We start from the raw sequence: 26,938 nt of genomic DNA, 5'->3' as shown, positions 1-26,938 counted from the left end.
ATTATTTAAGAGCATGAGGCTAAAAGTGGATTTGAAAAGGTAACCACTCAAGTTATTAAAACAAAGAAAGCTCAATAGGCTTAGGTACGTTTTCAATATCAACATTATTTTTTCCATTTTAATAAAGCCTTCCATCTGTAAAGGAAATTGAGAATACTATCTAATAAAGAGGGAATATGCTAATTGACCATCACACCATCACAAAGATGGCAGCACCCACAGCCAATAAAGAGGGAACATGCTAATTGACTGCCATGCCCTCACAAGGTGGCGGCACCCACAGCCACAAGATGGTGGTGCCCATTCCCCTCAGCCCTGCTTCATCCAGCTGGAGTCCCCCAGTCCCCTCAGCCCCACCAGGGGGCGGCAGGCACCACACACTTCATCTAGCCAGAGTCTCTCAGTCCCTTCAGCCCGCCTCATCCAGCCTGTCCCCCAGTCCCCTCATCCAGCCGGAGTCCCCCAGTCCCCTCAGTCCCTCAGGGGAAGGCAGTTGGGGGCTATCAGGCTGGCAGGGGAGGGCAGTTGGGGACGATCATGCTGGCAAGGGAGCAGTTAGGCATCAATCAGGCCAGCAGGGGAGCAGTTAGGGGGCTATCAGGCTGGCAGGCAGAGAGGTTAGGGGCAATCAGGCAGGCGAGTGGTTAGGAGCCAGCAATCCCGGATTGTGAGAGGGATGTCTGACTGCCGGTTTAGGCCCGATCCTACAGGGGTCCCAGAGAGGTCAATCCCAAGAGGACATCCCCCAAGGGGTCCCATATTGGAGAGGGTGCAGGCTGGGCTGAGGGACACCCCTCCCCCGTGCATGAATTTCGTGCACTGGGCCTCTAATTATATATATGAGAGAAGAGAGGAACACAGGGGAAGAGAGAAAATGAGAGCAAGAGAGAATGTAATAATGTGTATGAGAGAAACTGCAGGAAAATATGTAGATTTATCAGGAGATTTATCTCATTTTATTTTCATAAATGTGCATTCAGACTTTAGATTCTCTCAGTGAACACTTAAGAAAAATATCAAAGTCATCTTGTGTTAAAATTACTTTTATTCGGGATGAAAAATACATGTAACCACATTAGATGATAGTCTATGGTTAGTACTTTACCACATATTTCCAAAGAACTACATACTTATTTCCCCTTGTATTTTACTGCATTATATTTCTTTTTATATAATATTTCTTACAAGGTTACAATGTAGTGTTTTATGTAGTTTTTCCTTAATAGCAGATAGAAGACGTGTTGCACAATTACAGGCAGGAAAAAACTAACACGTAACTTTTTCAAAGAACAAGGAAGACACCAAATCTACAACTTGTAGTTCAGAGTTCAGGGATTTTTTTTTTTTTTCTTTAAATAGGTGCTTTTCTTGGGTATAATGTGGCTGATATAAGCTTTAAGTTTTGTAGACTGTAGCGGGGTAAAGCTGTTTCTGACAAGATGGATAAAGACGGGTCTGAGGTAGAAAGGTGGTCATGGCTTTCCTCTTGTATAAAACAATCTTCTTCTCAAAATATCTATGCTGCAAATAGACACCCTTGCCCCCCAACCCACCCGGCCTATTCAAAAAGAATAGAATTTCTAACTTTAAGCCTCCTTCTGGCCAGATCACAGGTCCAGAGAACCCAAAGTTAAACTGTCCTGCTGTTTTAAAAGCACATGTGCTTGAATCAAAACACCTTAGTTTAACTTAAAAAAATTCTCTACATTTGGTAATTATATACCATGTTTAAACTGAGTGAATTAAACGCTAAGTCAGAAGCTAAACCAAATGCCTAATTGAAGTTAGGCAGGGTACCAGCATCCAAGCATTTAATTTCATTCTTCTGCAGAAGTAGTGGCATAGGCTTTTGATAAACATTCTTCCCAAATGTATGAATTACATAAAGGACAATGAAAATCTGTTTATTCACCCAAAAGGGAAAATGAGATGTGCACTAAATTTGTGTCTGCTTTAAAAAAGAACTAGAAGTTTCAAGAATTATAAGGGCTTAAATATACATAAACAACAATAAAATTTTCTTTAAAGGGAACCAAAGATAATAATGTGTCTGGCATCACAATTGGGTAAAGGCCTGCTGTGTATTTAATGATGAAAATCAAGATATGGGAACTAGAAAAGGTTGTACTAAGTGTTGTTTCTGTGCCCAAAATAAAAATATGCCTAAATAGTCAACCTTTGGTAAAATGATCTGCGAGATTATTATAATCCTGCTTTAAGTCTCCTCTATCATATAAACTCAGGGGGATGAAATAAATAAAGAAATCAAGAGCTACTTATATAGAGCAGGGGAATAAAATGCAGGGAAAAACACCAATGAACATGCCAGTTAGAGCCACTGTTTGTGGGTTTGTTTTTTTTTTTTTTTTTTTTTTTTGTAGTTTCCAAGTGGTTGCTAAGAAAAATTAAGTGTATGATGTCAAATAAAGTTAAAAAGTATGCATAGAGCTGTAGCCTATCCATACACCTGTAATATAATTGACTGAACTATATGAATCTATTAATTGGCCAAATCATGAAAACAAATATAGGAAATCTATTTGGTCGTGTGGCTGATGAGTTTATAAATAACCACAAAGGTAAAGGAGTTGAAGAAATACATGAAGTTATTGTATAAGGTTAATAGAAAGGAATGTAAAACTCTCTTCTAGTTCCTATGCAGTTTTTGTCACGGTTATTAAAAAGAAGCATCATCACATTAGAAAGCCCCCACCCACTTTCCCAATGCTGTATACAGTATACAAATCAGTGACAAATGTATTACCATTTCCCAATACTGCTCTGTTCATTAATTTACAGTTGCATAGAAAGGGAAGGAGAAAACAATAACATAGGATTATTATAAAAACAAAATAGTCTTCTCTCTTTGGATAGTCAGTGTTTCACCCCTTCAGTAGAACACAAGGTCGGCGCTCAGCAGCCTGTCTCAAGGAGCCATGGAACTTCTGATTAAATGGGGCTTGGAAGTGGCATTTGCTGGAAAGTGCAATACTGAAGGTCAGGAAATGTTTGTTGGCTAGATGAGTACTTCACATTGCCTGCGGGAAGGGAAAACCGTGCTGTCAGAACAACATTTACATAAACCATTACAGGTAGCAGAAGCCTGTCAACTCTTCAAGGAAATAGAAGTGCTTCTTTCGGAACACATACCCTATTTCGCTATGTTCAGAGGGGACCCTTTCCTCCCATGTGACTTCTGCTCCCTGAGTGAGGCCCTTTCTTCTCATTCTGAAGTCACCTAGTCTGCCCTTTATCACTGTAGCCAATATAGAGGAAGTCAGGAAGGCTGCTCTTGGCCAGGCTGGAAAGCAAGTTAAAATTGAGAGAACTTGTCTTTTTCTTGTGGGAGGTACCAAAGGTGAGTAAATTAGGCTGGTGCAAGCACCCCAAACCTCCCACACTCCTCATACAGTGCCTAACTCCTTCCTAGAGCCTCCTGTGTTTTTCAGGGCATTTTTTCTCTCTCATCCCTAAAAACACCCAGCTTTGAATGTCATGCCATCAGACTATATCAGCCACTATGCATCACCTTCTGACCCCACCGTCAATGTTCCCGTACTTCTTGATGAAGAAATGGTACACCGCCACCAAATTTAAAACTATTTTTAAATTTCAATGATTTCAACACCTACATAGATGATTCTTCCAACCCTCTGGCCTCTTCGTTCTTTGAGGTCACTGCCTCCAACTAACTTGTACTCCACTCATCTTAGCCACTCACTCAAAGTTCCAAATATGGACGGACCATTACCAAATGCCTGCAACTGCTCCAACATTCCAATTTCAGTAACCCCACCTTCTGACAACCACCTCTGTCCTTCCAGCTTACTTTTGCTAAGGCCCAACTTCATTTATCCTTTGATACTACAATGCATGGATTCTCTCACCTTCTTCCTGTCTCCCACACCTGACATCCTCACTTCTTTTCCTATCAAACGTAGATGCCTGGTTCAATCATTATCATCACTCCTTCAACTCTTCCCTTGAATTGCTGTACGTACTCTCTTGGCCAAACCACAACTTCCACTTCGATTAACTGTAATCCTTGGCCTGCTCTGATGCCTGTGCTCATGAACTTGAATGTGGCTGGAGAGCAACACGCAGCCCCACCCCGACCTCACATTATATTCACTAATAGGCACCTCACGTGGTGCCCTGTAAGGCTGCCAGGCAATCAGTCACACTCTGTTCCAGGGTCTATGTGGCTCCTCCTCTAGTCTTACCTCACACCTATGCTGCGCCCTCGCATCCTCACTGAGCTGAAGGGTCCTGGCTTCTGACTCACTAAGACACCAGAAGCAATCAGAGAGAAATTTTGCTCCCTGGGGTGAGGTCCTTCTGTCTCAGCAGCTCTCTCACACACATCCCCTTATCTGCTTTATGTTCCTTGGTTACTAAAGACAAATTGCCTGTGCTTCTCATTAAGATCCCAGCCTCTCTTGTCAGTAAGACAATCAGAAGATGTTTCAATGTTTCAAAAAGATCAATAAAAAAGTTCACGGAGGAAAATGTTCTCCAAAGATCTGTAGTCTTATGGCACATTATTACTAAGAGTACCTATATGATAAGGAAAATACTGAAAGATATAAGCCTGTGGCTGGCAACAGTCCTCAGCAATTTTTTAAATGAAAAGTCGGCTCCTCCCTCCACCCTCTCCCCCCCCCCCCCAAAAAAAAAAAAAAGCAGTAACAAAGCCACCTCTGTGTACTGCTCTGGTCACTGTTTTTAATCAATGTTCTGTGATAGCCACCTTAAGTAGATATCTGGGAGAACAGTGGTCAGCCAAATCTATCCAGGCTAACTATACATAGGATACATGAGGCTGTTAAAAAGCTATTAGAACCCAAAGGATCAAGCACTGCATATTTTGGGCATCTGGGAGAACTGGCTTGGGAGAGGTCCCTCCCCGCCCCCCGCCCCCAGACTGACAAACTGTTGTACTAAATCAGCTAACATTTAAATGTCAAGCAAGTTTACTTATTTACATGGGGAATAAAGTAGCACTAAAATTGATAGTGGCTAATCTGTTTACTCTAGGTTGTAGTAAACACGTGAGCCAACCAATCTGAAGACTTATAGGAACTTCAATATAATTTGTGGCCAAACTTCTGAATTTTCGCAGTTTGAACTCTGAGGCTGCTTACAGTGCTTGACTTTGCTCTGTGAACTTGGAATGAACAGCTTTTCTGTGCTGATTTTGGTTGGTAAGTCACCTCAAAGCTTTTGTTCTACAAGCCTGAACCTGAACTGGAATGTTGACAAATGCCTAATCATGTTACCCATTGTTCACATTCTCATAGCCCCACTTGCTGACCACTGAATCAGCTGACTTTGAAAGCCCATTGCCCCCACCGATCAGAAAATGAATAATGTAAGTTTGTGCTCTTGTTTCCCCTAGCAACCCGTTTCTTTGATCATCAGTTCCTTGCAAATTTGCCTTTAATCACTTTGCCCATCTCTATGTCTTTGGTTCATACTGAGGTCTATGTCCCTGATTTGCGTGTCATATGTGAACAAAACTCTCTTTTGATTTCTGTTGGAATTTTTGTCAACAAAACCATGAACTCTTACCTGTGGCCCACTCTTGCTGGGGAGATTTGCTGAAAGAGAAAACAAAATAAATAAGTTGAAGGTGGTACTGTTGTTTGGCTGGTTCCCCCTCTAAAGCATGCAAAAGTGTGCCTTTTTCAGCATGGTAAATGGATGCTAATAAAATAAGAAACCGTTTTTTTATTTTTATTTTTTTTGCTAGATGCTTTAACAGGGCTAGTTTCCCTAGTTTTTCATATCCCGAGTGCTTTAAGATACGCAAATTCCACCAAAATATGCAAAGCATATGCTGGCTGTGTCAAAAAGTGCACACTAAAGCATTCAGTGAGTTCTTAGTTTTGCGAAAAAAAAAAAAAAATCTCAAAATTGCCCATTGAAATCTTGCCATGTATTGGGTTTGTGTCAGAACAGAGCAAAATCTGTATATTTTGCTGAATAGTACCAGTTCTGACCAAGAAGTCATTAAGGAAATGAAGGTGCATGAGTTTCATTTCTGCCACCCTGGACTCACCCTTGCCCCAAAGGCTAGGAAGATGGTAGCAATGTGCTTACATCAAGGAAAAGGCTGGGCTAATCCCTGAGAGTCTTCTAGGAACTTGGGCTACTTAGTTGTGCCTTCCAGCTAAGAGCATTGGAGAAGTTAGAAGTTGGCATCTAATTCACCTTTGCATCTGATTTGCGGCTCAATTCCTTCCTGGTTACAGAGGGCATCGGACAGTGTAGCTGCTCTAGTGGGCACTGTGAGGGCAGCGACTAGCAATATTGTTTTTAAAGCCTCTGCTTTTTCATCTCTCCTTTTCACTGACAAACCTCGTAATGATTCTCTCATACTCAACCCTACTGGGGAGAGAGAGCCCCGCCCCTCCAGTGAGGGCAACATCTGTGCTGTGTCAAATAAGAATTGTCCCTAGTCATCTAGCCTGCTTCACTCCTTCCCTCTTTCATTTTTCTGTTCTAGGGGGAAAAAAAAAAGATAGCCGTGACCATACAGCGAGTGCTAGTAGCTCTGTGAGAATAGAAGAGCAAACGAGGACAACCTTCTTATGATGCCTGCACGGACAGAGTGCGCCCCAGGAGTAGTAGGGGGAAGAATCAGGGTAAGGACAGCCTAGTCCTAAGGGACATGTAAGTTAAAACAGGAAGAAAGTGAGTAAAATTCCTCACACACGTGAGCTACACCTAAGGAAGAGCTTAGCTGCATTAGTATTAGGTACCACATGGGAGAGTTACGCTCTTAAGAAATGAATAACCAAACCCAAACAGAAATCGAATCCATTTTGCTCTAAACCAACATTTAAAACCCCACAGCTTTTTATCAGATAGAAGGCTATGGGTACTCCCCTGAACAAATCATACAAATATATTTTTAAGAAATCAGGAAATCATTGCATTTTTGTAGGTTTTGTGTTTTTTATAAATGTCACTCAAGCTTAATAAACATAGGCAATTCACAGTGCAAATATGCCTATAGATATAAATAAATTTAAAAGCATTTGTTGCTTTTAAAGCAAAAAATACTCAGTTGACTATTAGTATCCCATATATTTAGATGACATAAATGAGAAAACTAACAAAACATTTTACAGTAAAAAAACACATCAGTCAGTGGAAATTTTAGTGTGTATGTTGGTTAATAAACAAAACAATTAAATTCCCTTCATTAACTCCTTGCCAGGAAGAGATGGTCATACCTGCCTCTTTGCTCTGAAACTTAATGTAAATAATTAAAAGAAGACTTTAAAGGGCTCTAAGACAGAGGAATTCCGAGGTGTTACATGCGGCAATATATAGATACAGTGAAATTTTAAAAAGCCCTGTTTAAGTAGGCAATTCACGCAATTAGGATTTATGAATACAGTTTCATTTTAATTCCAAGATTGCCAGGAATAGAAATTAACTTGTGACCATGCTAATTTTTAATCCACAAAGGATCAAAAGTCAAGATTAACAAGCAGATCAATTCACTGTGTGCTAGTGACAAGTAATTTTAAAGTTCTCATTAGTTATAGGGGCTCATGAGATTGGCTTGGCATTGGGAAAGTGCCAAGCTAATTTGCTTAGAAAAATTCTCCAAAGGTGGTCAGTAAGCTTTGGAAATTTGAAGGCTTATTAAAATATTACCAGTAGGATTGGGCCTAAATGGGCAGTCAGACATCCCTCTCACAATCCAGGACTGCTGGCTCGCAACTGCTCACCTACCTGCCTTCCTGATTGCCCCTAACCGCTTCTGCCTGCCAGCCTGATCACCCCCTAACCACTCCCCTGCCAGCCTGATTGATGCCTAACTGCTCCCCTGACAGCCTGATTGCCCCTAACTGCCCTCCCCTGCAGGCCTGGGTCCCCCCAACTGCCCTTCCCTGCAGGCCTGGTCGCCCCCAACTTCCCTCCTCAGCCGGCCTGGTCACCCCTAACTGCCCTCCCCTGCAGGCTTGATCACCCCCAATTGCCCTCCCCTGCTGGCCTGATCACTCACAATTGCCCTCCCCTGCTGGCCTGATCCCTCCCAAATGCCCTCCCCTGCTGGCCATCTTGTGTCCACATGGGGGCAGCCATCTTGTGTGTTGGAGTGACAATCAATTTGCATATTACTCTTTTATTAGATAGGATAGAGGCCTGGTGCATGGGTGGGGGCCAGCTGGTTTGCCCTGAAGGGTGTCCTGGATCAGGGTGGGGGTTCCCTTGGGGTGTGGGGTGGCCTGGGCAAGGGGCCTGTGGTGGTTTTCAGGCCAGCCATGCCCCCCAGTGACCCAAGCGGAGGCCCTGGTATCTGGGATTTATCTATCTTCTATAATTGAAACTTTGTAGCCTTGAGTGGGGTCCAGGGCCCACCAGAGTGTTCGGGGAAGCTTGGCTTCCTCCATTGCCGGGGAAACCCAAGCCTCCTGCTTGCTCTGTGGCCGCAGCCATCTTGGTTGGGTTAATTTGCATACTCGCTCCTGATTGGCTGGTGAGTGTGGCTTGTGGGTGTAGCGGAGGTACAGTCAATTTGCATATTACTCTTTTATTAGATAGGATTTGCTAGCTTAGCAACTTAAAAGGGACAACAAAGCAAATGAATCCTATGGAACTTTCCGGGTACTATATGGGGAAACTTTAACAGCTTAACCTTTCCAGTAGGAAATTGAAGTCATCCATCATGACATTTAAATAAAAACTTATAATTGACTTTGATTACATAATTTTTAAAAATTAGTTATTAATGTATTTAGATTTAAGCTGACCTAAAAAGTAATTTCATTTGTAAATTTAATTCTGAAATTCTGACTTAGGAAGACTATTATCTAGTCATTAAACATACAACCTCAGAACCCAATTCTCTAGAAAATTCAACCTTGAAGTATAATTAATATAAAAAATTTAATCTGTTCATGTTTTATGGCTGTTACAAAGCCTAGAAGAAAAGCAACGATCTGATAGCCCATGAACTTAATGCCTCTGTAAATATCTACAGTACACACAAGCTTTTCTAGGGGCTGAGTGTGGGGACTGTCAGAGTAAATGCGATTCAGCAAACTTCAAGAAGTAGAACTACAAATAATAACCTGGAAAATGACACAGTCCCAAATATAAATATATTTATGTGCTGTAGAAACTGTAATATGTCCCTTAGGCAAATACTCCTAAAAATTCAGAAATGACTATTTTTCAAATAGCTGTTTGCACTTCCTGCTAATGATCAATTTTGTAAACTGTAGAGTGGCATAAACTGAAGGATACTTTGTAAATGAAGTCAGTATATCTTATTTATCTATACTCCTGATAATGTTTTTTTTCCTCATTTAGGATAGGTATTGTCCGAAAAGAAGATGGAAAAGGGTAAGATGAGAGGCTGTTTATCTGTATACTACCCATATATAATATATGATAAATGATAGTATATATATACATTCTAAAGTCTTTAGAGGCTGCCTAGATTTAAAAATCACAAATAATTTATCAAAAATTATAAGTAATATATTCATATTTCTTTAAACAATTTTTTTAAATGTAATTGTAGCATTAAATAATATGTATATGTACTTAAGTCAATTGTTCTGTGTGAAACAGAAGAAGTGTTTTTGGTGAGAGCTCAGCAGAAATTGCAAAGCAGCAAGATGCTGAAGACAAAATGTTTGAAGAAAATCAATAAATAAGAATTATTAACAAGTTCCTCTAGGAATTGAGCTGCTTCTATTTTGTTATTATGTGGCTCTTGGTTGTTCATATGGAAAATTCACAGGGTTATCATCTGTGATACCTTTAATGTCCTGGCCTTACACAGTGACTACTTTGTAAAGAAGAAAAGAAACCAGAAGAAAACAAGAGGAAAACCTGAAAATAATCCCTTTCTGTACCTGCATCTGATGATATCAGAATCAATGTCTGGAAAAGAAAGTGCATTAGAAAAAGCTATTCCTTGCCTTGTTCGGCATGCCACTGAAAGCTCCATTTTCAAGTAATACACATTTCTTACTATAGCTTACACTGACGAGAATAATTTCTTCTTAAAAAACAACAACACAGACTTATTTTATTTGCCTTCAGGTTATCACTCACAAGGCTTACGAAAAATCTCCAAGAGCAGGACTGCACTGTCGCTGTACCCCAGGGATGGGATGGGATCTATGCTGAGCTTCCTGTGCTTTGCTGACATACAGCATGTTTGCTTTATTTTCAATTAACATTCAATCCGGTTCTAATACAGGTTTTTGTTCTCTTATCTAAGAAGACAGAGGGCCCCACACCAGGAAAAACAATGGAAGGAGAAGGTGCAGTGGTGGTGTTAGTTCATTCATACTCACGGCAACAGGATGGAAACGAGCTGTTGATCTGCTCCATCACCTCGGTGAGGTCAGTGCTAGTGTCATCAGGGGGGGCCAGCAGGTCCTCCGCGGCCGGGACTGCCCATAAAAAGAACAGACATTCTGAAATTAATGTCTGGCCTTTCACCAAAACCCAACTTCAGGAGAAAATACTAACCATGGCCTCTAAATATCAATGGGAAAATAATTCTGTAGAGCAAGCATGCCAAACTCAAAGGCTAACACTGGCCAAATAAATGAGGCATGCAGCCCGCGGGCCGCGAGTTTGACATGCTTGCTGTAGAGGATGAGTTTTAGGGAAAAATACCAAAACCACTTTTGTATTAATTTGTCAGTAATAAACGTGCATACATAAATAAAGTGTACTAGATATTTCTGTGGGAAAAAATTGTGCTAGTGAAAAATTCATGAGTGAAAAATACAGAATGTAGTCACATTATTTCAATGTATTGTTTGGAATTTCATTATTTTGTGTTGCAAATATTTTTTCATATGAGAAAAATATTCTACCAATTTCTTTTTCACCACAAAAATAGAGGTATCTCATAAGAGACTTTATACTTTCATGTATTTATTTGATAATCAATAGCAAAATAATTCTTATTTAAAAAAATTAAAACAGTATTAATATTTTAGGTTTTCTCCTGATTAATATAGCAAAAGATATCTCATAAACAAATTAAATTGGTTAAAGTATGTGGTCCTCAGCAGAATTTGGAAACTTGAATTTTATCAGTAATAAAACGTCATTCTGAATGCCTGGTTGACAGAGTCCTAACTAGCAGCACTGACAGGTCTGCTCTGTGATCAGTGACAGGCTGGAGGGGACCTCTGCTCAGATGCTGGTGACAGAGGTGGCAATGTCTGCGGTGACAGGGATGCAGAAAGCAGAATACTGAGTTCCCAGACCTGGGCAGAGAAAACCATGTCTGGTATACTGCTCTTTAGTATTATATTCTGAATATGTACAAATATGACATTTTAGAGAAATAAAATTTACTGAAAAAAAAAAGAATCATTCCAAACGCAAAAAAACCTCAAATCATTGCTCATCCCGAAAGGTAAGAGCACTTTTTTTCATCTTTCACAAAATTCAATTCACGACTACACCCTATATATGTACATGTATTATAGCTATTATTCTAAAATGTACGCTTTTTTTTATATTGTTAAAATGGCTTTGTGTACTCATCCAAGACCAAAGAGAAAAGAAAGCTCCTTTGTGCCCTGAGGCACCCATGTGTAAGAATGCTATTTCAAATGAAAAACAAGCTAATGGCAAAGACCCGAGCAGTGTCGGGGAGGAGCCAAGTCTTGGGGACACTGACCTGCTTGGTGGAACTGTGGGCCGGCATCAGGACTGAGCGAGTGGCTCAGTGCAGATCGCTGAGGCGAAGCCCAGGGGGAGACGCCATTGATTCGGGAATCAGTTTCAGGCTGGAAGCACATTCAAATGTCAGGCCAGAGGAAGAATTAAAATACTATTGAGGAAAGGATTTCCATTTCTAACGTCTTCCCCCCGCCCCACCACGGATAATTACACCATGTAGGGGTTGTTTACCCTCAGACATTTTCAAATACATTAGCATCAGTAGCTGCTAGAACTCAGCTGAGCACTAGGTGGTCCTTCCCTTTCAGTCTGGGCAACTTGAAGAACTCACTCGGTTATATCGCAAGATTTATGTATCAGTATCAGCTTCAGCCCTCAATTGTTCTCCCTCTTATTTTGTCAACCAAGTGAATATAGAAACATGTTCATTCCTCTTGAAAAAATTAGCACTGCTTGTCATATCATAAATGTATCTAATTTCAAAAACAGCTAATTTATAAGTTTAAGTCAATGTTTAAAGACCAATATTGAAGTGTTTAAGAGCATGATTCTTAATTCAAATGCTTAGATTTGAACTCGGAAGCTGTGTAATTCTGAGCCAATTTTTAACCTTTTGTGCCTTAGATTCTTTCCTTATAAACTGGCTGACAGGAGCTGACAGGTGTGAGGCAAACCCTTGGCAAGTGCACCCTCACACAAAGCTCTGAAATGATGACGGACATATTAACAAGTATGAGGCCGAATGAGAAAGTGTGACCCATTGTAGAGGAAAGGCAGAAGTTAAAATGTATTTGATGCTGATTTTTTCATTAAATCTAAACTCGTTGAAGCCTAGTCGTTTTGCTAGTTTTTACTTTCATAGTAGATTTTTCTATTTCCCTCTGGCATTCCTGCTGTCAATAGGAAGAGATTAGAGGTCTACAGGCTGGGATGTACTGAGACGTTCAGATATCAGCTATCTCTAAAGCATTACTGTGCGATTCTGGAAACATATGAGCCATTAGGCAGCTCTGTCTAATGGATGGAGAGAGTGAAGGGGGGCCGAAGAAGGAAGGGTGGGCAAAGAGCCGTTAGCTCTCCTAAAATCATCAACAGGTTATGGCAAATGAAGTTTCCAGAGTATGGCTTCCTTCAGTTCATCTACTCACTAGGTTGCTATTAGTAACACTTCATATTCTAAATATGAGCTCTCAAGAGAAAAGTAATCCCTTACACAGGCACCACTCAGAAAATTCAGGTTCATAATATGAACAACGTAACTTTCCCCATGCATGTGACTGGCACAGAGGCAAAAACCAGACATTCCAATAGCGCCAGGCCTTGGGTTATTCTTGGGACTATTACTTTACAATGATGCCCAATTTGGAGGCTCCAAAGTAAGCTGTCTGCAAAACAGTCTCACACAGATTCTGAAACACTAGCGGACATATAGAGAAGCATATGGTCAAAATATAAGGGGTGCCCTGGCCAGTGTGGCTCCATTGGTTGGGCACCGTCCCGTGCACCAAAAGGTTGGCAGTTCTATTCCAGTCAGGGCACATGCTGGGCTGTGGGCTCGATCCCTGGTAGGGGGTGTATAGGAGGCAGTCGACTGATGTCTCACTTTCACACTGATGTTTCTCTCTCTCTCTCTCCCCTTCTCTCTTCCTAAAAACTCAACTTTTAAAAAATAAGAATTATGTATAAGGGGTGAACTTTGACCTGCTGTGTTGGTAATGCCAAAATTACACTGTTTTAATGACTCTGACATGTTAAAAGACAGTGATAGCAAGAGTGAAAGACGATTTCCTAGAATTTGAGAGAGATCACTGGAGAGAATGTTGTTTCTGCTTTTGATTCAATCGACCATCTCCAGAGAAATAATTCCTAGTCACTGCCAAGGGATCCCTCACTGCAAAGGCCAAAGAAAAATGCAAAAGGTGACATAAATGTTGATGTCAGGGGTTCAAGAGAGAGAAGCTCCAGGCCCATTTGCTGGGATTCTCCACAATCTGCAGCTGCTGCAAAGGCATCTTCATTACCAGTTCTGTGACCTGACTCCTATTATTTAACTGCTAGATGTAGTCAAGCACTTAATTCTCTACAATGTGTTGTGTCTTTACATAAGAAACCATCTTGTTATAGATCATACTATTTAACAAGACTGCAGGCACCAAAAAGGCAGAAACTTTTATATCTCAAAGAACAGTGTTTTTCAAGACTGCAGGCTATTACCCATGATGAGTCATAAAATTTATTTGGTAAATCAACTTTTCGATCAGCACTAAGAAAGAAAGAAGAAAAATGGAATGGAGGGAGGGAAGTGAGAGACACAGAGGAAGAGAGAAAGGAGATAAGGAAGGAAGACAGGAGGGAGTGATGGGGGAAGGGAGAAAGGAAGGAAAGAAAAAATAAGAGAATTTTTTATAACAGCAATTATTTTATATTCATCATATTGTAAATTGTATTTCTTATTGTCAAGAAATTTTGCCCTGGTCAGTATGGCTCAATGGTTAGAGTGCTGGCCCACAGATCAAAGGGTCAAGGGTTCGATTCCCGGTCAAGGGCACGTACCTGGGGTGCAGGTTTTGGCCCGCAGCCCCAGTAGGGGGTGCCTGTGGGAGACAATCAATAGCGATGTCTCTCTCACATCAATGTTTCTCTCTCTCTCTCCCTCCTTCTCCCTCCCTTCCACTCTCTCTAAAAACCAGTAGAAAAAATATCCTTGATGAGGATTTTTAAAAATTTAAAAAATAAAATAAAATAAATTTTTGCAAGCAAGTGCCATAGAATATGTCCTAGTGTTAGGAAATAATAGCAAATTAATAAATATCTGTTACTTAATTTCTTAAAAATAGCTTATTGGAAGAAAGGCTTTAAAATAAAGAGTTCAGGTCATTCCCTTTCCCTTAACCTACACAGATGTGTCCCCTTTTAATTTACATAGAACCATGTTATAGGAACATTTTCCTTAAACGATTCAGAGCTGGAATAGATTTCAGTATTAAAGGAGAATGGGAAATTCCATCTAAAATTGGGCAAGCAAAGCACATTTTTTCCATGCCAGTGAGGATGTATAGCTTACATTGGAAGAGGGATTTCTAAGCAAGTCTAAATTAACTATAGAACTGAGAAATTGAAGCTGAACCTCTCTAGTAACACTGGGGCAAAGCCCCTGGGAGATGGGACTAGGATAAGTGGCGTGAGAGGGTGACACTGAGTTCTGCAGACTCTACCTGCTCCAGCAGCTGTCGAAGTCGGTGGAGCTGAGACTCTAACTGCTTATTGTGATCTTCTAAAATCTGCATCCGAGCCTCCAGCCGACCCTTGTGCTGCCTGAGCAGTTTTGCTTCTGCTATAAGTTCTGAATCCTCAGACGTGTGGTGAGGAGATACAATAGAGTCTGGAGGTGAGCCCACTGGGAGTCCCCTTCTCAGGTGCTGCTCCTTTAGTTGCTCGTATTCCACCTGCAAATTTCTAAAATTGAAAAACAAAAACTGAAATTACTATTGTGCACATCGTCTGCTACCCCAAATTATCTATAAACTCCAAATTTAGTGAATGCTATTTATTTCCTCCTAGGTAAGAACATTTCTTAACAGTGAGATGAGCAAGCATGATTTAAATGGTAGCTTTAAGTAACTGTTCTAATAAACATCATCCCTGCACCCCAAATACAACTGTAACCCAAAGCCAGCAGGCAAGGTTGGTGATGTCCTCTAAAACGTTGACTCCACCATGACCTCTTGGACAACAGTTTGAAAAGGGAATGGGTAGGAGCCATGTTGAAGTTATTATTGAAAATTTTTCATTACAAGTTTTCCCAGGATGACATGTTTTCTCCCAGGTCTGGCACACCTTTGTTCTTCTTCCAACTCAGCGATGATCCGCTCCAGTTCTCCACGTTCTTCCCTTTCTACTGACTTTAGGATCTGAGCTGGACTCTGGGGCTGGCTCACCGGGGACTCCCCTCCGAGGGTCTGGCAGTACTGCTGGATGAGGGCATGCTCGTCCTCCCTGGGGAGACAAATTGAACACAGGGGCTCATATATGGACATTGATGTCTCTGAATGTAAAGGAAGTGGAAGCAATGATGATCAGGATGGCTGCTGGGGCAAGTTTGCCTTGAAGCTCAGTGTCCCAGCGAATGAAAAAGGGGCACTGTAATGAATCTATCCCAAATGAACCTCAGAGGGTGATTTGATCATAACTGGGTGGGTCATGGTGGAATACACACTTCAGGCCAATAACTTCTTTAATTAAAGAACCCTGTCCATTGTTCTTGTGCATCTAGGTTAACACATCCTCTTTTCATTACCACCCGGAAGGGAGCACATCACCTAGTTGACTATCCTGTACCTTGCTTTGTTCCACCTTCATGTAATCTTCCTCAGTCCCCTCCGTAATGCTAAGGGTTCACCAGAAACTGCAAAACCGTCATTCTCTGGAGAATTTTAGATCTTGCTCCCCAGCATGTTGTCAGTTTGGCTTAAAAATTCTCTACAGGTTTGGACACTCTGACACCCAATGACATGTTTCTTATGACATCCCATGACCTCATTTTAAAACTCTAGGAAGATATTTATCCAATAGTGCGTGTGTACTACAAATACCAACATTTCATGCTTTGCCTTAATTTACTAGTAACATGTATTTATAACAAACCTTAAAAGTGATATTTTACTCAGTAGAGGCTATAAAACAAAGTAAAATGCACAAACAGATAATATAAAAGATGTAGGCAAAATCAATAATTAAATGCCAAAAATAGATTAAAAGACTATTAATTAAAAGTAAACAGCTATGGACTGAAAGTTTGTGTCTCCCCAAAGTTTCTAAGTTGACACCTAATGACAAATGATAGCAATATCAGCTTTCAATATCTGTGGGTTTTGGATCAAAACTAACTGGTTTAAAAACAGTTAAAAAAATAACCTCCCTGGAAGTTCTAGAAAGCACTTGAATTAGCAGTATACTAACTTCACTAGAATAAAGTGATGTGTAGGAATATCCTGCTATAGCAAATACAGGTTATATGCATAAAAGAACCTGAACATCCACAGATTATGGGACCAATCCCTTGAGGATACTGGGGGACTGTATTTGAACATGGGGCCTTTGGAAGTGATGAGGTCATGAGAGTAAAACCCTCATGAAAGATTAGTGACTTTATAAAGGACTGAACAGACCAGAGTTCCCCCCTTCCACAGCATGGGGACACAGCAAAAAGGTGGCCATCTATGAGCCAGGAAGTGGGTTCTCGTCAGAAATCCTATTTGCAGGTACTTTGATCTTAGACTTCCTAGCCTCTGGAACTGTCGGAAATAAATATGTGTTGTTTATAAGCCACCTGGTCTATGGCATTTTGTTACAGTAGCCCACATGGACTAAGACATAAGCTCATCTCAGTGTCTTCAGCATTTGGTTGAAAGTCATTTTGTAATGCTCTGCAACCCATAGAGAGGAAAACATAATCCTCATATTCTTTTATTTAAATGACTCAGCACAAATTATAGATATTTAAAAACACCTACAGATATTTTACTTAATATTATCAGCATGTCATTTTTCACTTGGATTCTCCTACTTTCCTAATTTTGATGAACTAGACATATCAGTAATATGATTAAATCTAATGACGGACAGAAACAGAAATGTGACAAAGTAGACAAAGCTGATATGTTTATGAGAAGAAGACGCTTACCAGAAGGCCTGGAATCCCTTCTCTTGCCCTAGGGGGAGATCCAGTCAGATCCCCTCCCAAACGTGCAAATGACAGATCTGGCTAATGCTACCAGGGGAGTTCTGCCATGGAATGCCTTGAGCAGTTTGTACCTGGCCTGTTACGGCTTTTGGAAAACAAATCCTGGAATCTAGGGCTTTATAGGACAGGACTTCATAAACACATCAGTGAAACACATATACAGGCAGATGAGTTAAAATTAGATTGGAGATGCATTTTGCTGTCAACATTTACATACATTCATTTATTTTGGGAAGCTGATGGGATTTAACATATTATTATAATTATCATCACTACCACCATCATTACATTCTTTCATTAAGGTATCCTAGAAGGGAATGAAGGCAGTTTCTATAAAAAATCATTTATATCAAACCTATAATCTTAGTCTTAAGTGTTTTTCACAGATTATTAGACTGAAAAGTTAAATATAAAAATAGATACAGTAAAGTTCTTAGTTATATGCAGTGAAAAATAAGAGCATATCCTTTAGATACAGGTAGTACATGAGGTACCAGATTAGGGTCATTAAGTGCCCAAAGTGTGCCTAGTGCTAAAATAGAAAATATTGTAAAAAATATAGGTCTGCACAACAAAATACCATTAGATGGAATATAATTATACTTTGTTTAAGTCACATTTAGAAAATACTATCTAGACTACAAAATGAGTACATATCAGATGACAAAAGAACTGTGACTCATCCAATGAGCTTTTGAAAGTAGGCAAGATATAAATAAAAATAATAATCTTCCTGTAAAGGATTATTCTGTTCTAGGCTTCAAACTTGCAAATAGTGATGCCAGTGCAAACCACGCCAGCCTCCCAATTTGACCCTTCCACATAAAACTGTGTTGCTCTTGGGCAGATGCCCGATGAAATGAGACATCCTGATGGCAAGGGCCTTGAGTTCCTGCTACTGAGATTTCTCAGAACAGCCCTGGGTCCTGTGTCTCTTTGAGACATTATTGCTTAATTCCTCTGTCAAAGAAAATTAGTATCCTTAACATTAATGTCCTTTAAATTGTCCAGAGTCAGACTTTCAAAGGAATAGGGAGAACTTGGATTTGGTTCTATGTGTGATAAAGAGTTGTGAGAGTGATTGAGGTCTAGGCTGGGAAGGTAGCAGCCTATGATGCAGAGAGAAGCAACAACTAACCAGCTTCACAGAAGATGACCACTGTGGGGCTCATGCAATTGGTTCTACAGACTGATCTGAGGGACAGAGAAAAACTCAAATACAAATGACTCAAGAGCCTTGGATAACTTAGAGAGAATTATAGGTTCACATCTCAAAATTCATACCTCAAAGCCTAGGGCTTTCTTTTATTGACTATGGCTGAGATCACCCAAACCAAATATAGGAGAATGGTCTGGAGATGTTGAGTTACAAAAGCTTTTCTCTATACTTCCCACTACTACCTATATTATCTACCTATCTATACTTCCTGCTATTACAAAAAGGTCCTATAAGATACAGACAAGCTTTGTCTGTGAAGCTGGGTCATGAATGAGCAATGGGATTGGAACAAGAACAATGATAACTGCCAGGAAAGACTGGATGGATCTTCAGATGCTCTGACCCCTTCCCATCCCCATCTAGGAAGCCATCTCCTCCCAAAGCAGCTAAGACAGTGCGGTGGTTAGGGGTAGTCAAGGCAGGGGTGCCTATGCCTGGAGTCAGACTGCCTGGGTCTGAATCCCAGCTCTACCACTCACTTACTGTGAGATCCTGGGCAAGCTCCTTAACATCTCAGGGTCTCAATTTATTCATCTGTAAAATGGTGTTAACAAGAACAAGAGTATCATCTCAAAGGGTTCTGTGAGGATTAAATAACCAAAGATTTGCAAAATGCTTAGAACAGTGCCTGGTTCTTAGTATGTTCTATTAAGGAGGAAGTGGTGGTTGTTTTTGCATCATCACCATTATTTCTTAAGAGAAACCTAATAGTATTTTTATGACTCAGCTTGGAATAACAAAAATCTCAACTCAAGAGGGCTTTGGGGAAAGGTGAAGGATTTGAGAAAGAGAACAATTCTAAAAAGCATTATATATATTTATTAACTCATACCACTTTTTACTTAAGGCACTTTGAGATAGTTTTTCATCTTTCCCAAGAAAAACAATAAAAATTGCTAGTTGTTTGACATTGGTTGCCTCAAGACAGACCCGAGCATGAAGCAGAAGAGCTAATGCTTCCCTGAGAAGCACTGCCCCCCGCTTCCTTGTTCAGAAGCTGGCGATACTGTTAAGTGGTACTAAAAACTGCCATCTATTGTCTCTTGGGATTATATGATGACCCTATGAATGCTGAAGCTTTAGGAAATTTGCAGGGGAAGTCCAGAGTGTTAGAGTATGTTGTTTACTTCTTGCTATTACAAAAATGTCCTGGGAGACACATAAACTTTGATCCAGGCTAAAAGCAAAGAAAGAATAGCACAACATCTTGTCAAGAGCAGCTAACACTTCTTCCTACATCCTATGATCCAAGATGCTAAATTATTGATGGGAAACAAGCTGGAGAGCCAGAGAAATAGTGACGCTTAGTTCCTAAACCTTCCTCCAAAAATCCTGAGACACACCATCAGTCCAAAAAAGGTAAGAACCATCCTCATTGTAAGTCTCTATCCATTAGGAGAAAAGCTATTTACTGTAGTAATACTTGTTTGTCTTGTCAAGTCAACAGTACTAATTAAAATGGAAATACTTAAGTAAATATACATTTGAAGAAGAAAGGGTGACCACTGGTAAGTCAAACCACTGGGTTTTAGGTCCAGAGTAGGGCTTTTTGATCCAGAGTCCTTGTTAGTATTCTCACCTAAATGGCTGAACCCTCATATGTCCACAGCAAAAGAACCCTAGTTTACTCAGTAATTCAAATGTGGAAGAGCAAAGGCCTTCCAAAACCAGCTTTATCAAAATAAGGTGTATTGACATATGCATTAAGAATGCACCAGTGACTGAGAAACAATTTCTCTTTAGTGGTTTATATCTTTTTACACTATTAATTTAACTTAATCTTACATATCACGGAGAATTTGTCCCCTCGCTTTTCCAGTGCCCAGAAGAAGCCAGCAGAGTTAAAATCTGCAAATCTCTCTATAGCTCTGTTCTGCTTTCATGATTACATCTCCTCTAACTCTGACTCTTCCTCCTCTAATAAGGACCCTTGGATTACATTGGGTCCACCCAAATAATCTAGGATAATCTCCCCGTTTTAAGATCCTTAATTTAATCATATGTGCAAAGTTCCTTTTGCCATGTAAAGTGACATACTCAGAGAATTTGGGGATTAGGATGTGGGCTTCTTTTGGGGGCCATTATTCTATCACAAATGCCCTCACCATGCTCTTCCCCTGTAGGAACACTTATCTGCCTTCTGTCTAGCACGTAAGATTCATGAAGACACACTATCTGAGACGTAGATAGCCCTTTATAGCCCTGGGTACATGGCAGTGGTGTGCTGGTAACTATCTAACAGCAGGTTTTCTAAAAGAAAAATAAAAAGACCTGGGATTTTCAATTTTTATTATTTAAGTACTTTCATCACAGCCAATTTAAGCTAATGACTTCCCTGAATGGGAAGTTGGGAAAAGATATAGAGGTATATACCATCTGACAAAAACAAAAAACTACCCAACAACATACATTTGTAATAAAGTAAAATAAGTAGAGCATGATGAGTTTTGAGTATTACCTTTGTTTCTATTTTAATCCTATCTATTTAGTTGTAAGAGTATCTATAATAATAAAAGGGTAATATGCTAATTAGACCAGATGTCCTTCTGGACATCATTCCAGATGAAGCTGGGGCTAGAGGGAAGCCAGCTTGGGTCCCAGGTGCCAGAGGGAAGCCAGTGCCGGCAGCCAGGGGAAGGAAGGCCTACTCTTGCACGAATTTTGTGCATCAGGCCTCATGTATAAAATAGTTTTAAATAATGGCTCTCTTTGACAAACAGCTTAAAACTTCTTAAAAATGAACAACTTGCTCTCACAGTTGGTTCCAGCACACCAGTGCACAGTAGGTATATAATAAGTATTTGTTGGATGGATGAATGAGTTGATACATCTATTGTTAGTATACTGAATTGTATTCAGCTGTAAATTGCCTGATTATTTTTTCTTTCCTCAGATAGTGCTAAATTTAAAAATAAATAGCATTGCCCTGACCGGTTTGGCTCAGTGGATAGAGCGTCGGCCTGCGGACTGAAGGGTCCCGGGTTTGATTCCGGTCAAGGGCATGTACCTGGGTTGCGGGCACATCCCCAGTGGGGGGCGTGCAGGAGGCAGCTGATCGATGTCTCTCTCATCGATGTTTCTAACTTTCTATCCCTCTCTCTTCCTCTCTATAAAAAATCAATAAAATATATTAAAAAAAAATAAAAAAAATAAAAATAAATAGCATTGATTTTAATTTGAAGATAGGATATACTAAATTTGAGCATTATCTTCATTGTGTTCACAGGATGTGACAAACACATTTTAAAGAATTTAAATTTGGTTTGGATTCTTTAAGTATTGTCAACTTTGGTAGAAATTGTTGATTTAGGAGATATTCAATATATTTAACTATTTTATATAAAATACATACTACTAAGTTAAATATGAAACAAGCATTATGAATATGGTATTATCTTGTTTGGGAATTGTTGCAAATTCACAGTATATGAATAACAATGTATAAATAAATCACTGCTGTATTATTGTAAAGTATTGACATGCTAAGCTTTGGAATGTAAAATTGAAAAATCTCTTGAGAACCTTTATTTATAAGCTTAGTGATAGTAAAACTAGTTTTTAAATATTGACAGGGAAACTTTCTATATTAGAGTACCTAAGGCGGTTCAACTTGGCTCTCTCCATGGTTCTTCTTAGTATAAAACATCTAAGTACTATGTTCTACAATGTTCTTTACAGCTTCCCATTAGATCCAAATGGCAATGAACCTGAGTAAGTCAGGTAAACTTGACACTACTGAAATCCTTTAGATATCATTTAGAATTAAAAAGGTCAATTGCACAGGGTGGGGGAAGAAAAAGTTCCAAAAGCACAATGACACATAACAATGTCAAATAAAATATCTGCCTAGAAAGGTTTATAAGACGTATTCTAAAGTCAATCAGGCTTTTCTTAGTGTGCTAATCAAATATTGGCAGAAGAGGTAACACTTTTCAATGAATGGTGGGTAGTATATGTCCAAGGGCATGTGGGTCATAGTTGTTAAATGGCAGGGATTATAGAGGAAATGTGAGCAGAAGGATGATGACTGTACAGATGGGCACAGATTCTGTGCAATTACATTTGTTAAGTTAACAAGAAATATCATACAAGTAGAATGACTATCTGCACCTGCATTAATTAATAAAACAATCTGTTTTTCCTGAAGAAGATTAGCTTCCAAATGCAGGATTTTTTTCAATAGGAATTCACTAATTTATATGAAAGTAATAAGTATATCCAATTTATACCACCATGGCTTGAAAGTATAAAATTTATGTAGACATATTTGTAACCACACATCAATTCTGATTGAGATCAAAATACAGAGCCTCGATCAGTGAAGATGATTTCCGACAGCCATAGTACAAGAACCAGCCCACCCGGGCAGTACTGATTTCATGATTTACTTACACACTTCCTGTGGTAGAGCTGCTATCAGTGAGGAGAGACCCATTGCTCCTTTCCATCTGGGCCAGTCTGAAAAATGAAAATAAGGAGGTTAGGCAAGGTGACCACATGGGGCATAGTCAACTGGAGGTATAACCCCAATCATTTTTAAACTGTGATAAAGTCAAAATGCAGGAAGGTCCAAGTATCCTAACAAGATTGTGACATTAAAACATCTAACATTGAGTTACATTTCTATCACCACTGACTTCAGGCTCATAGCCCTTTATCTTATACCATGTTCTACAGTCTTCTAATAGACTTAGCATCCTACTTTTCCTCCCAGACCCTCAAGTCCATCTTCATTCTCACACGAATCTGTGATTCGTTCATGTTTCAAGATTCTCCATGACTCCTCTTTATCTAACACATCATCCAACTCCCTTAGCAAGTGGGCCCTGCATTATTGGACTCCAGCTTCTGTCCATCCACTCTTCATTCTTGACCCTTTCTCTACCTGTAGTTCTTCAAACAAGCCATGTTCTTTCCCAGCTCAACGCTTTTGAGAATGTTGTTCTATTAGTCCAATCCTGGCTTTTCCCAGAAATTCTATTAGACAAAGACCCAGTTCAAATGTTACTATTTTTATGATGCTTGACTTAACCTTTTTAGGAGTTATTAGCACTGTAGACACCTAGTATACCTGTTTTTGAAAGTTTCTGCATACCATCAACACCAGTCTATTCTTTATATTTTGGGGGGAATTTAAAATAAACCCCTGGAATAAAACATTAGCATATGTTAATTACATATTGTAACTCAGTGCACCATCTCATGAGAACACTTTCAATCCTCACATTCATTCAATGACACTGGGTTACATTGTCTAAATCCTGCTTGTGCAGGGTTTGGGTTCTCAGGAGCTCAATAATCATATGCTACTGAGTTACTTTTTATAGAATGTGTAGCAGGTATTTGGTAAAGTGTAAATTACAACATGGAAGATGAGAGCCTGGATTCCAAATATAATAGAATCATGGCTCCTACAAAATAACATTCCTTAAGTCAAGGCACATTAAAGGTATCGGATTAATACAGACATAGATCCATTCTGGGAGGCAGTGCAGCAGAGGGCTGCTATCAAAAGTTTCTTACCGTGTGGCATACTGTTCTATTCTTGAATGGGTATCATCATGAAATAGCTGAGGAGACTGTGAAGGGCTATAAAGGAAGATGCAAATAAACAGTTTAATACCCACATACTGATAGATGTCCCTGTTAGAAATGTTAGCTTAGTTAAATAATGAATTTGCCATGCAAAGAAACCACTAGGATTGTTACCCAGGAGGCAGAACTATTATTTTAGAATGAGAGTTTAGTAATCACCCCCATGCTAACAAAACTGATCAGAACATCCTCCTCCGCAGATGGAGCCGTAAATACTCACTCATAATTCTCTGGCCACATACTGATGAGTGTGACAGGACTGCAGAGAGGGGAGAGGGAAACAAAAGTCACAGAACAAACACTTTAAAGTAAGCTAAGACAAAAGCCCTGGGAGGTGGGGGTGGGGAACATTCTCAATTGTCTTCCTCTGCTCTGTTAGGTTTCACCATTGGGAGATCAAGTCACAAAATTCACTGTTTATTCTAGAGAAGATGCTGATATTTAAGAGCCTGTGGGGCCTTTTCACAGACATTTACAGGTATTTGTTACTGGACAGCAAACACATTTTTAAATATTCTTATTGAAAAAAAGAGACAGGATGCTCCAAAATAGCTCAAAATTTTAAACAAATTTTAAAGATAATATCCCATAATATACTGAGGAAAGGTGCAATCACATTTTTGTTTACCCTTCTGACCAAATTGATCAGAAAGGGAAAGTTAAATACCAAAGACGATATTATATGTATTGATGGCAGAGTTGCAATAACATAAGACTTTTCTGATTCTGTGTCCAATTTTAAATGTAAACATTCAAATCCAAGTATATACCAAGTCTCTGAACCTTACAGATAGATTTAAAAAAGATGTAAAGCAGATATCTCTGTAACACCAAGTCTCTGAACCTCACAGATACATTTAAAAAAGATGTAAAGCAGCTATCTCTGTAACACAGATATCTCCCTCATATCCCACCAAAAATTTCACATTGTCAATAAAACTGAAAATAACTTTTTTAGATCATTATATACTTTCTTCATATAAAATTTTATCCAGAAGTTCAATCTATAAAACCGATAAACAAACCTGTTCTGCTTGAAGCAGGGCTTGAGTCTGGAGTGAGATCATTCAGTATTACTCCTGGCCTTGGGGGTTCCCCCCACCTCACAGGGCTGCCTAGAAATCCCCTAGTCTCCATGAACTACGTTTTGAAAACAACTGATGCTAATTAAAACCTAGCTCAAACCTTAACTTTTTTTTTGGTGAGAGAGGGGAGGTACTACTGTAAATGTGGATATTTAAAAGTCTAAAATAAAGAAAATCACTTCTCCATTTAATTAAATAACGTCTCCTAGAAAAGCCAGTGTTGACTGAAACAAAGAAGGGAAGTTGAAATAATTTCAGTTCTACTTGATTCTCCTTTACCTATCATACATACACGATTAAGAAAAAGTTAATGATCTTATCTCCTACTGGGAGGCACAAGTTGATGGCTAAATAGCAAAGACTAAAAAGGGATGGAAGGTCATCTTATTGGAATAAAAAACTAAGACTCTTTGGACCTACTTTCAAAAACAGGCATTTATCCAGGCTGTGTTTGTCAGATGATCTATATTGTAAGTAGACTTAATTATCCATGCATAAAACAGAGACAAGAACAATGAAACAATACTGTACTATTCAATAGCTTTTTTACATCACTACATTTCATTAACTCGGAACTAGGGATGTTAAATGTCAGGTGAATGGATTGCTCTACGTGTTCCAAAAAGCTGTAACTGCTTGAGAGATCATTTCTAGAATTCAAGGGCATCGCAACATTTACCGTGAGCTTAAACACAGAATAATACATATTTTTTTTAAAAGTCTTAATTGAACTTGGAAAGGCTTTGTAAAACTGCTTGGCTGGTTCTTATGAAGTTAATTCAGTGTGCACAAAAAAGTGGTTCATTGAACTAAGATAAGAATGGGAGAGGCAGAGAGCAGAACTGAAGAGTGTCTCAAAAGAGTTTTTTTTTTTTAATATCTTCAGAGATTTTCTAAGAAAAGAAATAAAGATTAAAAAAATGAAACTTAATGCTTCATTGACTTCAAAGTATTTTGATTGGTAGAAACAACACACACACCCTTAAGTGATAAGCATTCTCATTTAACTCTGGAAGCGGAAAAAAAAAATGGCAATATTCTCAGTGCGTAGTTAGGATCTACGATTAAAAGGGGTTAAAAGTAAGATTGATCTGTGTGTTAGCCTAGATTTAATAAAGCCCCCCCGCTTCGAGAGCAGTGGCTGAACAGGTTGGTCTGATTAATCACACACTAATATGCAAGAAATCCGACTCTTCTAAATACACTTACTAATATATGAAATAGAACCCAGATTTTCTTTGAAGAACCTTGTGGCTCTTTCAGTGCATTTAATTCTGAGCAGACTACTTCTGCTTCCAGTCTTTTGCTTTGTTAAATCCATTGGTCCCAGAGCAGGTAAGTGGGGTCCCCTCCTTCTCTAACATATAAACCTTCAATGGCTCCTGACTGCTCACAGGATAAACTCCAAAAACCCCGGCATGGCTTATAAGGCCCTTCATTTTCTGGTCCCTGCTTCTTTCTCCTCTCTCATTTCTTGCCACTATTCTCAGCTTCCCATCCCATTTTCAAAAACAATCTTGACTCTGGGCCTTTGAAATGTTTCCTTTGCCTGGAAACTTTCCCTTTCTGCCTCCCACACCAAACACTGAATGTTTGGCCCTTTCATCACTCAGG

General features: G+C 39.5%; 1 protein-coding gene across 5 annotated transcripts in view; it reads right to left on the bottom strand.

The window, feature by feature from the left end:
• Positions 1 to 2,377: 2,377 nt before the first annotated feature.
• Positions 2,378 to 26,938, bottom strand: part of UTRN (utrophin) — a 479,531-nt gene continuing 454,970 nt past the window's right edge. For all 5 annotated transcript variants that reach the window (XM_080663479.1, XM_080663480.1, XM_080663478.1 and 2 more), the window contains 9 exons: positions 24,460 to 24,498; positions 24,168 to 24,233; positions 23,037 to 23,102; positions 15,520 to 15,678; positions 14,898 to 15,138; positions 11,681 to 11,789; positions 10,332 to 10,430; positions 5,572 to 5,600; positions 2,378 to 3,038 (listed from right to left, as the gene is read on the bottom strand). In XM_080663479.1, coding sequence (XP_080519605.1) covers positions 3,030 to 3,038; positions 5,572 to 5,600; positions 10,332 to 10,430; positions 11,681 to 11,789; positions 14,898 to 15,138; positions 15,520 to 15,678; positions 23,037 to 23,102; positions 24,168 to 24,233; positions 24,460 to 24,498 — 817 coding nt within the window. In that variant the 3' untranslated portion in view covers positions 2,378 to 3,029. The remainder of the gene's footprint in view (positions 3,039 to 5,571; positions 5,601 to 10,331; positions 10,431 to 11,680; positions 11,790 to 14,897; positions 15,139 to 15,519; positions 15,679 to 23,036; positions 23,103 to 24,167; positions 24,234 to 24,459; positions 24,499 to 26,938) is intronic.

The sequence above is a fragment of the Plecotus auritus genome, assembly GCF_963455305.1.
Source record: "Plecotus auritus genome assembly, chromosome: 4".
Classification (NCBI taxonomy): domain Eukaryota; kingdom Metazoa; phylum Chordata; class Mammalia; order Chiroptera; family Vespertilionidae; genus Plecotus; species Plecotus auritus.
This window is presented reverse-complemented; position numbering and strand designations above follow the sequence as displayed.